This window comes from Vidua macroura, chromosome 5 (genome assembly GCF_024509145.1).
Source record: "Vidua macroura isolate BioBank_ID:100142 chromosome 5, ASM2450914v1, whole genome shotgun sequence".
Taxonomy (NCBI): Eukaryota; Metazoa; Chordata; class Aves; order Passeriformes; family Viduidae; genus Vidua; species Vidua macroura.
In genome coordinates this window covers 46,925,176-46,940,847 of record NC_071575.1, presented here as the reverse complement: position 1 = coordinate 46,940,847, position 15,672 = coordinate 46,925,176, and the positions used below count along the sequence as shown (strand labels likewise).

At 33.2% G+C, this 15,672-nt stretch overlaps 2 protein-coding genes across 12 annotated transcripts in view; one reads left to right on the top strand and one right to left on the bottom strand.

The window, feature by feature from the left end:
* IMMP2L (inner mitochondrial membrane peptidase subunit 2) overlaps positions 1 to 15,672 on the top strand; it is a 419,891-nt gene that overhangs the window by 170,426 nt on the left and 233,793 nt on the right. Inside the window, exon 9 of one of the 11 annotated variants that reach the window (XR_008437036.1) lies at positions 2,566 to 2,640. The exons of the other annotated variants lie outside the window; for them this stretch is intronic. The gene's annotated coding sequence lies outside the window, so the exon portion shown is untranslated. Of the gene's footprint in view, positions 1 to 2,565; positions 2,641 to 15,672 lie in introns of those variants that run through there. 11 annotated transcript variants of the gene reach the window in all.
* The window catches only part of LRRN3 (leucine rich repeat neuronal 3), a 31,867-nt gene continuing 16,607 nt past the window's right edge, over positions 413 to 15,672 (bottom strand). The window contains exon 2 of the mRNA XM_053977048.1: positions 413 to 3,441. Within this exon, the coding sequence (XP_053833023.1) occupies positions 964 to 3,090 (2,127 nt within the window). The 5' untranslated portion in view covers positions 3,091 to 3,441 and the 3' untranslated portion in view covers positions 413 to 963. The remainder of the gene's footprint in view (positions 3,442 to 15,672) is intronic.

Sequence of the window (15,672 nt, the reverse complement as noted above, 5' to 3'; positions counted from 1 at the left end):
TACCATGTATTCTAGAAGAGACTACTTTTGTCTAGCAATAAAACAATGTAATACAGATATAATGAAATAAAGATCTGCAGGTTCACATGTTGCTACAGAACAGAAGTATATCACACAGGTACATAAAAGTGTATAAAATAACAGGATCAAAGAACTATTCATTAACCAACATCCATGCTGAAATCTAATTTAAGTGGGTTTAAGTGGCCTCTTCTCCAACATCCCTTTTGCCTTTATAATGTTCTTAGAGTAAATAAAATTTGATAAAAAACTATCACTAAACTTATGTTTCTTTTAGAAACATTATACAACCTAAAATCAGCGGAAATATCCTTTGTGCTCAGATTAGCATTTTCATAGGAGACTATGTAAAGAGATATTTTATCAGACTTTGGATTGTGTTTGTTTATTTTCAGACAAGAAGTCCCAGAAAGGTGGGGTGTTTTCTTTAGAAACAAACAAGACAAAAATTATTTTGATTTTAATCAAAAATGTATTTTCTCATTAAAAAAAATTCACATACTCACTGTGTCTACTCTACAGAATTTGTCCATTTCATTACACCATAGGTCAATCCTAGTATATCTGTTCACTGCAAAAACTCGTGGCTATTTTGTGTAATACAGCACAGGAGGAGGTATTGCTCAGTTCCACTACTTTTATATAATAATTAAAAAAAAATACATAAAATGTTCTTGGCTACTTCCACTGTATTCCAGACTTAAAAGTCCCATGAAAGTTCTAGAATATGAAGTTAATTTTATTTGGTTGGTAGAATACCCTTAGAAGCCAGTTAATTTAAATTCTTCTCTCATACTGAGTCATATATATTCCATTTGTTGGCAGCAACAAAGTCCAGGCATCTAGTTCCTAAGAGAAATATTTTTTCTTGTTGCCTTTTTATTCAGCACAAGTTCAGTCATGTGCTTTTTATTTCAGAAAATAAGTGATATACTGACATATTTATGACATATTTGTTGGTACTCCTATTACAGTTGCTTTTACTTCCATTGCTCTGCTTTTTTCTTTGCCCATGTCCCAAAGAGTGATTAGAGGAGGATAAAGCTCGTTGAAGGAAAAGGATTGTTTCTTCAGGTAATTCCTTAGATAGCTGTGTCCAATGCCATAGTTCATATCTTGAGAGATGCAGCTGTAGAGATATATCACAGATATGATTCCCAAAAGAACACCAAGGCCGGCAAGGAATCCTATTATGTTGTTCTTTTCATAGCCTTTCACTTCCAAGTCCAGTCCTTTTGTTGTTACATTGACACATTGTTTCCTATTCTGAGAATAGATAGTAGGAATGTCTATACAAATTTTGTATTCAGTTGATGGATTTAGATGTGTAAGATTATATACCTTTATATCAGATGGTATTCGAGCAGTCTGTGCAGCCCGGGAGTCTTCAGCTTTCAGAAAGGCTGTCCATCTAACACTGGACTTCAGAATCTTAGAACTTGCTTTCCATGAAACCAAAACAGAATTGGATTTTATGTCCTTTATTTTAATATTTAAAGATCCATTGTGTTCCTGAGGGAAAGAGCCGTCCACTTTAATCATGACAGACTTTAGGTCTGCCCCAACTAAATTTGTTGCTATACATGTGTATAAGCCACTTTCTCTTTGTGTTACATCACTTATGTCTAACGTTCCTTCAGAATGAATGTAGTACTTATCAGAGATAGTATTAGGCAAAAGTTTGTGTCCTGATGGTGTTATCCAGTAGATTTCAGGTTCTGGTTCTGCTGTTGCTCTGCAGTGCAAAGAAATATGGCTGCCAGCTTTTAAATCCAATGTAGACGGAAAGCTTTCAGGAGCTATCAGAGGAAGACAGATTTCCATCATTTCCCGAAAGTGTACTTGTCTCACATTCTGACCTTGGAATTCAGGAGGGTCTACACAAAACAGGGAGTCCGGCTCCATGAACCGAATGTTTGTTTTATTCATGTTAATCCAGCGGATGACACAGTCACACCTAATGGGATTGCTGTGTATGCTGACTTCTTTGAGGTTAGGCAGGGATTCCACTGTACTGCGGTACAGCGCACTCAGAGCGTTGCTGTTGAGCATGAGAGATTCCAGCTTGGGAAGTCTGTAGAATGCATTGGGGTGAATGTATGATAATCTGGGGTTATTGGTTGCTTCTATTTTTCTTAAATCTGGCAAATTATCAACAGCAAGACTATCTATAGAAATCAGTTCAGGCATGTTATTAATTCCTAACTCTTTTAGGTGCAGCATATTGCTAAAATCTCCTCGTCGTATTCTGTTAATGGGATTCTTATTTAGATCCAGAAATTTAAGATTTGTAGCCTTTTGAAGAGCGATGTGGGGCACTCTAACAAATCTGTTGTCATAAAAGGAAATGCTTTCTAAGTTGTCAAGGCCAGCCAAAGCATTATCTGGTATTTCAGTGAGATTTATACCTGCTAGAACTAGGCTGCGCAAATTGCTAAGAGGCTTGAAGTTCATGTCTTCAATTCTGATTATTGGATTTTCTCCAATCATGAGAATTTCAAGATTAGGAGTAGCTTCAAACCACTTTCTGTTGATCACTTGCAGACCATTTGAATTGAGATGAAGTCTGAGAAGATTATTGAGGCCTATGAAAGCTCCTGGTGCAATCACAGAAAGCAGATTATGATTAATATAAAGCTCTTGTAAATTGTTGAGTCCAGAGAGACATTCTTCAGGGAGCTCAGTAAGTTTGTTTTCTTCAAGGTACACTGACAGTAACTGTGGTATCTTTCTAAGATTAATACTGGTCACTGAGGATAAATTGTTCTGAGATAAATCTAGACCAGTTAAATTCACTGGGAAGTCTACTGAGTGTTCAATTTTTACAATATTATTAGTTTGTAGAAGTAGAACTTGTGTGTCAGCAGGCAACGTAGCTGGAAAATGAAAAAGGCCTAAATCATTACAGTCCACTGTTGGAGCTTCCATGTAGACAGACCTGGGGGTGAACCATGGTCTGATTTCACATATACATGACTCCGGGCAGTCTGCTTTTCTTCCTACGGCTTGTAGTAGAGCAGTGGTAACTAGACCAAGCAGTAAATTAATTTTGAGTTGCAGGTCCTTCATCTTAGCCCAAATGTCCAGGAAAGTAACAGACCCTTTAGTATTCCACAATTATAGTCATGGAATTCAGTATGACCTGGTCAATTAATAAAGCACAATCTTGCATTTATCAAATGACGATCATGAAGGACTTCCTTCCTGAGGATAAGTGATAAATTTGTAACCAACTTGCCCAGTAGTAAGAAGCATTTTGTGGAAATGAAGGTCACTTTGTCCTTGTTGACATAAAATTGATGAGCTTTGTGAAGATGAAGTATGTATAGATGGTCATAGGAGATTAAACAATTCATTTATTTAGTAGTATTAACTTCAAATCTCATGATCGATTAGTGTTTGCAGGAACGACAAGATGACCTAAAATACAAGAAGAGGAAATAATTAGTATAAGAAACTATAAAGTTATAAATTAATTTAGCCATCTTTTGCTCTCTGCTGTTAATTATTACAAGTAAGAAAGGAAAATGACTGTGGTGTCTGGAGTATTACAGTGGTATTCAGAGAGCATAAATTAAGTTAATATAGTAATATGTCTTTAGACTTTTAGCTTGTCATACATCCACTGGAGCATTGTTCTACAGAAAGATGAAGATCCACAGAGTATAAAGTAAAATATATCAGTGAGATTTTTCTACATATTTTATCCTCCTTTAAAATATTTTCTTTTCTCTTTCAGTTATCTTTAGAAGCAGACTAATTTGTGTTGGCTTTGAAAATGTAAATACTGATAAAAATTGTACAGAGCATGAATATTTAACTTTTTTACGTGAAGTTTGTAACTATAAAGAATGCAGTTTATCTAAAATGAAAGGGAAATGGAATGGTTGGATTAATACACATTCTTAATGACATTCCTAGGCAAGTCTGTGAGGTATTTATACAGAAATATATGAAATTGAAAATCCACAAGGTTCATAATTTTCAATACTTTTTGCAGCTTCTGTCTAGAAAGAAAACTTTTTCCTTTTCTTTTAAGTGTTATTTAGAAGGAAATATGTACCTTATAATAAATAGCTTGTGATCTTGGCAAATTCAGTCTAATCACTGACTTTCTTACTTATTCTGACTTCAATAACCTCAATTGCAAGGAATGTTAGGGAAAAAAAGTGTCTTCAGAGTGATAAGGAAAAAAAAAAATTACACTAGAGATTGCTTCTTTGCCCTGTAGCTCTGCAAGAATCTGAAGCCTGTAGACTGCCTTCAGGTCCCAAATTATAGTAAAAACTGAAACCTTGTGGCATCAATGCCACTTGTGGCATCAAATGTGTGCTTCCCAGATTTTTGGTATGTACTTTTTTTTGTGGAGTAAAACAAATCTGACTTTGAGTTTACATTTCGTTCCAATGCATGTAATACAAAAGCTTCTGTGTTTTCTTATATAAAGTAGTATACATTCACTGCTTAATTTACTTCAGAATATAAGCTTTACACTTCATCCAGACTTTGTTTCTGAAGACTGTTGTGCAATACACATTTATGCCCTTTCTCCCCTTGCCTTTAGTGCTAAAATTTACATTGATGTTGTTTACAAACCTTAAGATCAATGCTTGATTGACATTATAAATAACTTTGATGGGGTTGCTGGTATAGATAGACAGAATTGTAAAAGTTAAGTGTCAAGCATTTGGATTTATGTGTCCTTTCCAGGCCCAGGAGGATTTGGCATAGTGACCACCCGTGCATTCCATAACAATGTAGAGGAAAGGTATTGGACTGTGTAAAGTAATAGGAGCATTTGGCCAATTTGAAGTACATTTGACAAGCCTTTGAGGCTGTTCTTTGTGTTATGTGCATTTAAGAACATTTAATATTTTATTTTAACATGCAAGTTTATTAATAGAGTGAACAGACAATGTGTGAGATAAACATACAGAAAACATTCTGCTGTTTTGAGGATCAATTGTATGTTTTTATGAACATGGCCCAGTTTATACTAAAATACTAACACATACTGACTGAAATAGTAAAAATATAATCTGTTCGTTTGTTCTGGGAAATGAGATGAACTTGAGGCTTGCAGAAAAATAAAGGTTTGTGTTGAAAAGTTAATGACTGCAACTTGCTCTTAATTTTGCCACCAGGAGGTAAGGTGATACCCCTAAGTGTAGTACTTCACATTTACTAAAGATCTTAGTAGAAATCCTTCTATGCCAAATATACAGATGTCATTTCCTGTGTAAGGGGAAAAGAGGATGGCCATGTAGCAGAGAACTTTTTGTTCAGTACATACTCCTGAAGCACATTTCGTGCTATTGTGTTTTCAATTGGATTGTATATTAAAAATGTATTTTTAGCATGACAAGTACAAAATATATGTTTCAAATAACTGAAAGATTATTGAAAATCTTACCTGAATTTTAAATTAATTGAGATTCAACAGTCTACTACTGCAGATGTCTTATCTCAGCCTTTTGATCCCACTATGATGTCTGGGGACTTCTGCTCAGTAGAGGTACTTGTGAGAGCATTCTGGGGAAGCATAACTATGCAGCTGACCTGATTTTCTGTCCTTCCCTGGAAATATGCTATTGGCCACTGTGAAACATAAAATATGGACCAACATGGAGTTTTCATGTGTGTCCCAGGCACCTAAGAGGCCGTACCATTTAAAGTACATAAACTACATTTTCATATACTTTTGAGCCAGCATACTCCTGTATTTACATTTATACAATTGATTTTATATTCTAGTTTCAATGGGATTCTCAAACCAAAAGTAAGGGCACCAGTGGATATTTCCATGTCATATATATCAGATAGGCTTTCTGCAAAAGCCAGCAGAAAAAAAGAAGAGCTGAGATCCAGGTTGAAATTCTACTTTGTTATGATTTAATCTGATGTCCTTTCTCTTTCTGGTGAATGCTTTAGCTAATAAGTCACCACCTCAAGCTCATATGGTGTTCTAGCATAAATCTTTCTTATTTCTTCAGTTAAAGTGCTTCTGTCTTGTGTAAAATATTCACTGAAGTTGAGTGGCTTGAATAACAGATTGTAGAATAGTTTTGACACTTCCAGCCTGCAGCCATAATTTCAAAATACACTGTTTCAATTGAGAAAGATTTTTTGTTTAAATAGTAGCAGATCTATGTATTGTTTTATATAAAAATTATTTGTTTTTAACTGTCATTAAAGGTCTGGAATAAAATAATATTTCTGGAGTAGAATGGACATCCAAGGTGGCTTATGAGATCTTACAGTCATAGAATAGAATATGTCATGTTGGAAGGGACCCATAAGGATCACCTGCTTCTGTCAGGACAACCTAAAACTAAATCCTATGACAGTAGTACTCTTCACATGACAGAGTACCTAAAAAAGTGATACATTACAACAGTAAAAAATTTTATATAATGCTATGAGTGGCAAAATATTTTTTTGGTCCTTTGTTTATAGCAGTATTATAATGTGACTCCAATATACATCTTGACTAAGAATATAAGAAAAAATGGATTGCTGATGTAAGTTTTCCAGTCCCACTTGAAGTGATCAAAGCCCAGAATCAAGTTAAGCAGTATAACTTCTTAACTGGTTGCATTGATTATGTGAGTGTGTCAGTGTGTTTGTAACTAATTTCCAACCTTGAGAGGTCTTCAAATAATTTTGAAGTGAAAAGTGAGCTGTCATTCACTGTAGCAAAATAAACGTCATGTAAATTGCACTCAGCATCATAAATGGTATCAGAAGTTCAGTTTCCTTGAAGAATGTGGTGTCACAGAGATAAATGTTTGTATTGGAAAAAAAAGTCTTTAACTTCATGTTACTTTCAACTTCTGGAATGCATTGATTCCTTTTCTTCATTAATGTACTAGTAATAGTAAATACTGAATAAAATTGAATGTAATTGCTCTTATTAGCAGTGATTTTCAGTGCTTTTTTAATGTGTTCTGGTGCTTTAAAGCTGAGTGTTTTGTACCATCTAGAGTTTTATGTGAAAGTTTTGTATTTTGAATGTCCAGATTTAAAGGTAGTAATATAAGAAGGACACAGAGAACCTGAAAGTTATTTGTTCTGTTTCTTTGAGTAGTAGTTAAAGTAAGTGAGGTTTACATACATAAAAGTTTCTGTGCCTAGAAACCATTTTCATTCTTGTTTTAAAAAAGAAGTTTTTTTTTTTAAATAATGCAAGTATGCATTAACTCTTAGTGGATTTTGGTGATTTCTCAAGATTATTGATGTGTTGTTCTAAGCAATTCTTAGAACTCGTGCTATTCTTAGAACTTTCTCACAGTAGAGAAGCTTGTACAGGCAAGGTTCCACAGCAGATTACCACCAGTAAGCTGAGGTGCAGGATAGATGTTTCCATACAAGCAGCAGGAAGAACTGTGCATCATTTGATGTAATTCTTTACCCAGCTGCACTTATAAATATTTGTGGGTACTCTGATTGTACTTGTATTTCCTCATCCAGATGAAATAGTATGGTTTGCTTCCTAATGTCTGCAAATAAAAAAGCTAAATATTTTATATCTAATAAATTAGTATTCCTTATTAGTGCTTCAGGATTTTTGTTATTGTTTCGTGCACTAGAACATATGTACTAAAACTACTTAAATCTTTGTGAATAGATCATCTGTTTTTTTCTGGAGGTCCATCCCTGTTGCAACCCATACTTGGTGTCTTACTAAATGTGGTGTGTCTCTTCCTTTTAAGGTATTATCTCTTGCTTTTAGAAAAATGTACCTTGATGTGTGTGACTTTTTGCAGCCTAATTAATTCTTGTGTAAACAATGATTGTTATGTCTTAATTAGGTTTCTTTGATTTACTGCTATTGACAGCTGGAGACTTGATTTACAAAAGGTTATTACCATTATTTGAGCTGGAAAAGACATTCAGTGAATGAACAAACTGAGCAACATTTGTCATCACTGGAGCAACAGACAGCTAAGAACCAAGTCAGAGTGGGCAGAGAGGAAAAGAAACACGTCAGATTTTGGCAATCATTCTTTTCCACTTCAGCAGTTAGAGAGACAGTGATAAAAACTAAAAATGCAGCAGTTACAGTGCAATGTGCCCCGCTGGCAATAAGGCAAACAGTACACTTCACAAGGACCAATTTAGAGGTGGCAAGCATTTAGAAAACACAGCTGTTCATACAAAGCTACCTTTCAAACATATCAACTGAGAGAGCACTTCTCAGTTCTTGTCATTATAACCACTTTGAGCAGTTCTATGGACAGAAATCTGGAAATGTCACTAACCAAAAATTGGGCATGAGACATTCCATAACTTACTTGCTTTTAGTTACAGCACACAGGGATTTTTTGGGTTTTCTAAATGTTGGTTATGGAAATATACAGACTGAAGTTTGAACAGTTAATATCTAATAATTCTATGAGGCATTTTTTCATTACTTGTTTCATGGTCAAAACAAAAAATGCTTCCTTGGGGCATTTTTTATTACACTACAATTAATAAAAAGATGCAACATCTTATATATTTGACATATTTCATTGAAACACAAAAAAATAGTATAATAGATATAATAGATTTTCATAACAGAATTGGTCTTGAAATAATATTTATAAAAGTAAGCTATACTAGCTGGTCTGACAGGATTCCTGAAAATTATATAGGCACCGTAAAAATGGAAAGCATTTCTGCTAGCCTATGCAGTCTTTCTTTCATTCCACTCTCTGGAGCAAAGTGTTTCATTCTGTTTCTCTTTACAGAAGAGCATATAATCACTGTAATATGCTCTTAATATTTTATATTCCTACATGTAGCTAAGATATAGCCTCACATTGAAAGACAGATGAGGATTTTCTAGAAATTTTGTGTTTCTGAGGTGTTCAGCTTGGGCAGCGGAGAGCATCAAATGTCTTAGTTGGAAAAATCTCTAAAGTGAGTACCTGAAATATCTGTACATTTGTGAAAAATTTGGGTAGGGCTCTTACCTTGACTAATTTTGGAAATCCACTTTACTTTTTTCCTAATGTTTGATTTTTAGAACTTCAGACTGGCCCTGAATAGCATTACATGCAAGATGTAAAAGAAATGGCAAAGCTGATATTCAACCCTAGAAGCAATTGGAACTATCTGAATAACTATTTCAGCATATGTGTTTATATTTATTTTGTGAACTTGTTACAACTCCTTTTAATTTTTCTCCTTAAGTGGAATAAATTTGCCTGAGGGAAAGCCACAATCTTGGAATGTTTACTAGGCCTGTAAAACAGGACATGTTCTCATACCTTAGACCCACTGCAAGAATGACAAGGTTTTATAAACCAGGAATTTTTTTTATATCAATGGACATTTTGTGATTTGAGGTTACTTTAATCTACAAATACAGATAGAGTCAGAAAAACATTCTGATCAGCTACATTTACATGAGATTTAGCCTTTGTCTATCACTAATTGAGTCTGGCTTACTATTCTTCTGTTCTTGTTTACAGTCTCTTAATGGAGTTTAGCAGATATAAGAGGAATTATCACCACATACAATTCATTAAGATCTTACTATAGTTCTCATTCCTGTATCAATCAAAAATTACATTCCAGTATTTTGAAAAACATTGCAATAGATTTAAGATCCAGCGGATTCCACATGTATTAAATCTTACAGCTTAGAAAATACAGTATTCAAAGTAGATGTGATGAAAGCAAAAGGTTAAATGGAATCCAAAGGAATATGTATATATATTAATTCAATGTATATGCTATTCTAGATTAACTTTTCAATGGATATAAATGAACACTTAGTAAAACATTTTTAAGAAATGGAGGATAGAAAAATATTAGCATGTTTACTAGCCTGTTTTAAATGGGAGTACTATCACTGACCATGGGACAGCAGACAACTTTGGGAGTACCTGTACGTGCAGTAAGATGTTTGTCAATCAAAATCAAAAAGCTTGATAGAAATAGTATTTTTTAACATTATTAATATGGTGTAAGCAGCATCATTGTGCATTGGTGCTAAAGCAGTGGATCAGGACCATCACCCTGTGTGTCCGCTTGCTACTAAACAAAATCCTGATCTTTACTCCATGGAGCTTAAAAATTAAATGCAAGGACAACTGATAATACAGACTGGTAAGAGAAAAAAGTCACTGTGGCAATTTCTGAATATCCCTGAGTTTATTCTTCTTTTCTAGCTGTAGTTTACTATCATGATCCTGCATTACTTTTCTAATCTTTAATTTTAGATTTTTCTTCTATTGTTCTGTCTCTCATGTGCTTTTAATTTTTAATCATACACTACCTAGCCATTGAATACATCTCTTCTTTTCACAAATGTCACAACAAAAGGTGATGAAAAGTTACTTTGATCTCACAAAGGAATTAATCATTTCAGTAATTGCAGTTACCACCTATTTTTTTACTTCTCTTAATATTAAGTGTACAAAATATACTTTTTTTTTTTTTTAGTGAGCAGAGATTTTAGAAAATTATATTTTCATGATAAGAGAATGAATTTCAATGGAAACCACACATTTCTTTACCATTTGTATTTTAACTTGTCATTTATGTTCTAATTTGTAAGTGGCTTTTCAAATCTTCTTACAATATATTCAATGGTTTTCCATTAAATTACATATAATTTTATGTACTTGGATGAAGAAAAAGAAACTTTAAAAATAACCTGAACTGATTTTTTATTTTATTTCTTCTTCCTGAATCAGATATTGCATGTATAATTCTGATGTTTTTATATAGAGATGTAACACATTGCGAGTATTACATATATATTTTCTAGTTGTCAGAGAAAACAGACTAAAATGTTACCAATAACTCTTCAAAATACTTAGACCCTTGGTATCCTTGCTGTGGTCCTTAACCTTAGACAGATTTCACTGTGTGACTTATTTATCATTGCCATTATTGAACAATTATGTACAAAAATGATGGCTGTTACTTAGGAAAGTAATATGTTAGTTTAATCTAGATTTATTCGTACATGTTCAAATTCTTTTTGACAGTTGTCATGTTATCAGTGGAGAAGCACATACTGGCAGTTACCTAGGCACATAGTTGGCAAGAGAGCAGTCACGTTCTGGATGTGGGTGCATGTACCCAGCTACCAGCTGCTTCTAGCAGATGGCCAGAACTAAAGATTTCAGACCACTTTTGGCTTGATTTTCTAGAAAGCAACCATACAGATTCTGCAAGTCTGTAGTACATTTGACTAGTAAAAAAGCCTAGCCAAAATCCAGCAAAGCTACTGGCAAAATCTGCATATGTTTTTCCTCTGGAGCTTTTAAAATGTAAATATTAAATATGCCTAAACCATAGAAATAGGTGTGTTCAGGTACCTATAATAAAGACAGAAACAGGTAGTGGCTATACTTAGCACATGATATTTTCCTTGAGAATTGATTTGTTTTTTTTTTCCCCCCTTTATTTTTTTATCATGGGAAAAAAGGTCATTGTAATAAATTAGCATAATAATAAATATGTTAACTTCAGGAGTTACAATTTGTATTCTATAATTTGTCAATAACAGGAATTTAGGCTTGGAAGACCTAAATTACTTTAAATTGTTGGTCTTTAATGGCAGCCTCTGAATATTTAGTGAATTCACCTTTTAGATTATTGGTATATTTATAGTTTGTTTGGCACATAGGGACATCAATGTAAATGCTCTTATAATAATAATAATAATAAATATTCACTGTGCATTGTATTGAATATCAACTGTAATAATCCAAAAATCTAAATGGGTTTCATGAATGCACCTATATCAGCAAAATTCTGCTACAGTCACAGCCAGTAAATGATGTATATTTAGAACATATTACATGAAATTTGATTTGGGATACATGAAGGAAAATATAATGATTGCTTATCATTATAGTAAATGATAAGCAATATAAACTATATTGATTAATATATATATTAATATATATATTAATATATATATTATAATGATAAACTATAATGATTGCTTATCATTATAGTAAATAGAAACTAAAAACCAAAAAATGGTTTATTTTTAGGCTGCCAGTAGTGGATGAGATATTTATTATGTCATGAATATTCCTACCAAATTAGGCTGACTTGCTTTTTTTAATTGTGACTACATTGGGTGGTTACTTTCATTCAGAGCCACCTGGGGAACGAGGTTCACAATGTATTGGTCAATAATTTTTTTTTTGGTAAGCTTTTTGTAATTTTTTTGTAATTTTTTTTTTGCTTGAGGCAATGTAGAGAAATAGATTGATAAGAAATAATACTTCAGGATGCAAGAAATGACAATGCATAAACCAGAATTACTGTAAAGATCAGGAAATAAAAGTTCTCTTTTCTGCTGTGTTTTAGAACAGTTGGAGTAATTTAGGCATACTCATAACTCATAGAGATACTGTCATGTACTGCTTTGATAGCAGAAAGTATTTGTGGTTTTATTTAGTTTTAATTATAGTTTTTGCTCAACTGAGCATGTAATTAATAATATTACATGTTAAGGGTTTTTTTTTTGTGTGTGATTCTCAAAACTAATGTTATATTTAGACCTAAAATTATAGGTTTTTCGCTTTTTTAACCCATTTGATTGGTCTAATCCACGCTATATGTTTACCATGGTCCACTTTTTATTTCCCAGAAATACATACATTAAAATGATGATATAATCTTCTCAAGATTTTCTTTTCAAAATAAGACCAGGAGAAAAGACAATAGATACAATATAGATAAACAGCAATACTTACAGTTAAGTATCATATTCCTTCTACAGTGTGTTCACTACAGCAAAATAATCTTATAGTTCCTGGAACATTAACTGACTCCTCTTTCAAGTGTTTTTTATTACCTTTCAAAATTGAAAGTTTATTTAAACCTTTCCAGCATGTGTAGATACAATACCCACTAATCTCACTACATAATTTCCCAATGTATAACTCTTTTAGTGTTTTACTGTTATTTTAAAATATTCTTTTAAATTTTGTCTGAAGTGAAAGATTGACTCAATTCCTTACTGTTAGATGATTTGACTCATTAACATTGAACAGGATTACTTCAGTTATGAAACTTACATGATATAGCCACATCTTGATTTTATATTTCTTTCTTAGCTTTCCAGAATCTATCATCTTTGCATCACCTTTCTGAATTTTGGATGCCAAATCTGACATCAGCACAAAATCTGACATTCTGAGCCCTGAAAGAACTTTGACCAGTATTTATTGTTCAAAAATTCATACCAATCAACCAGATTGCAATCACTGTAATCAAAAGTTTGCATTTGATTTTCCTTGACATGCATAATTTCTCTTGAATTTTTTTTGTGATTCCTACTTATGATTCCAAGACTGGATAGACATATCTGCTGTAGGTGCTTATATGGAGACATGTAGGAACACTACCTCACACATTATGATCAGAATGATGGAGATGCACAGATATATTTGTGCAGTGAAATGCCTCTTGCTATGGAAAAATTGCTCTTCAGGCTGAAGAAAATGCAAGTTTGAATTAAGATACTGAAAAGATACAATTAGTGGTGATTATGGAACAGCTTTTTTTATCACATGTATTAAAGTGGGACAGATAAACCATTTCAAACTGTCCTTGCAATTTTTCCTTCCAAAGATGGATTGGGCATAATTTTGTAATGACATTATGCCAAAGCAACCTGCATCTTTTTTCTAAGGCATTTTTTTTAAGCCTGACTTCAGCCTTCATGCTTTCACATAATGGCATGGTTGTCTTTTTTAGCAGTAAAACAGCTTGAATAAGTAAAGATGGATCTTGCTATAATGTATAAATGTATAAAATATATTTTTATATATTTTATATATTTTTATATATATTATAAATGTATAAAATATATTTTACATTTCAACAATGTAAAATGACATGTTATGCTTTCAGGGTCTAGTAGTAATTTCTGATTCATAGCTGGAAGTCATCATTGTGATTATCAGAAGTAGGGAGAAAGACAAGGTATACTTCCTTACTCATAGGGGGACTGTTGGCACCAGAATGCCTGTGAAACAAAAATTATGAACCCAGCAGATGCCAAAAATCATGTTAGCTTATTTGGTACAGGTAAGAACCCTCATGAAATGCTGTATATGGTGATCACTGAGGTTCAATACTACAAATTGGAATTAGTGCAGAATCAGTTGGTATGAAGAAAATTATAATAAATTTTCTGAAAGAGGATGAAGGTTGCTTCCTCTGTAAAACAGCTTTAGATTTGTTGACAACAGAGGAGAAAGAGTTGTTAGTTCTTTGTACAAGTATTCAGTACAGTGACAAATCATTTACAGTAGATAAGGAGTAGTGTTATTTATTGAATTAATGTGAAGTAATTTTTCTCCCTGTATGTATATTATAATTCTAGAAAAATATGTGAACTATGAGGGGCCATGTGAAGATTAATTGCTGGTGGTCTTTGTTGAATTAATAAATGGTTCTCCCCAGTTAACTAGGAGTATGTATGGAAACTAACTGGAACTATTGAAAATACATGCTGCCATGTATGGAAAATAATTAAGAGTATATATAGAGAAAACATCTTGGGCAAACATAATGGAAGAGTACTGAATGTCCTAGGTAAATTGTTCAGAAGCATAGAAAATACACAGGAAATCTCTAGATGCATGCTGAAGGTGATGACTTAGGTATTTTTTTTGAATCCTCCATGAGATCTGCAGTATTTAAAACGATATATTCTGCTATAGTTGAGAATAAAAATACACATATACCATGGAAGATTTTAAAGCACTGGACACAGGTATTTGGAAGGGTGTATTGACTTAACTCGTTCTTCCTTAGCTAGTATGTTAAAACCAGGCAGACAGCATGCCTATAGCATTTGATTGACCATCTAATAAAAGAGATTAAGATGTGAAGGTGTTTCTCTAAAAATATTAATAGGTCTTCTATGTTGCAGCAGTGCATAACAGGTAGTGCAGATACTTTGAAAATTATTCACTTGATGGACTTAGCTGATGCAGTACACAAACCAATACCAATAAAAGGGAATTGAGGGTTAATATGGTTAATCATAATATAAACAGGTAAATGAGGATAATTCAGCTTTGGTGTGTGGCTTTGTTCTGCCAGTTCTTGTACATGTGAACTAAATATAGATTAAGTTCTCTTGTAGTGTAATTATCCTTCCTTCAGGCAATAGTTGTCACCTTGTTTGATATTATAATGATGGAAGTTATAAACCACCTGTCTGTCTCCTTGAAAATGACTTTGTTAATGAAAATGTCTCCTTGAAAATGTCCTCTGTTAATGAGCTAGGAAATGTCACCTCAAGTTGCTTTAACATTCCTAATACAAAGAAAATAAAACATGGAAAGGATTTGAAGACCAAAATCCATACTGGTCCTTAGGTTTGTTTAAGTACACTTTAAACTGTCCTTATCATCCTATCCTGTTGTATGTGGGAAATGCAAATTTTGAAAGTAAATCCAGATTTGGAAAATGGAATGTGGAACATTGACTTTTCTAATTCCTATATTTTCAAACCTTGACCAATCAGGTTCACTTTCCACTACTAGTTGTGGAGAATGATCCTGATATATTTTTGAAATGTCAGTTCTGAATCTCTGGTAATCCAGTAATCTGCAGTTGGTTAAAGGTTGAGTTTATTCTGTGATTAAATGAATAGGCAAGGCATCACATCTGAAT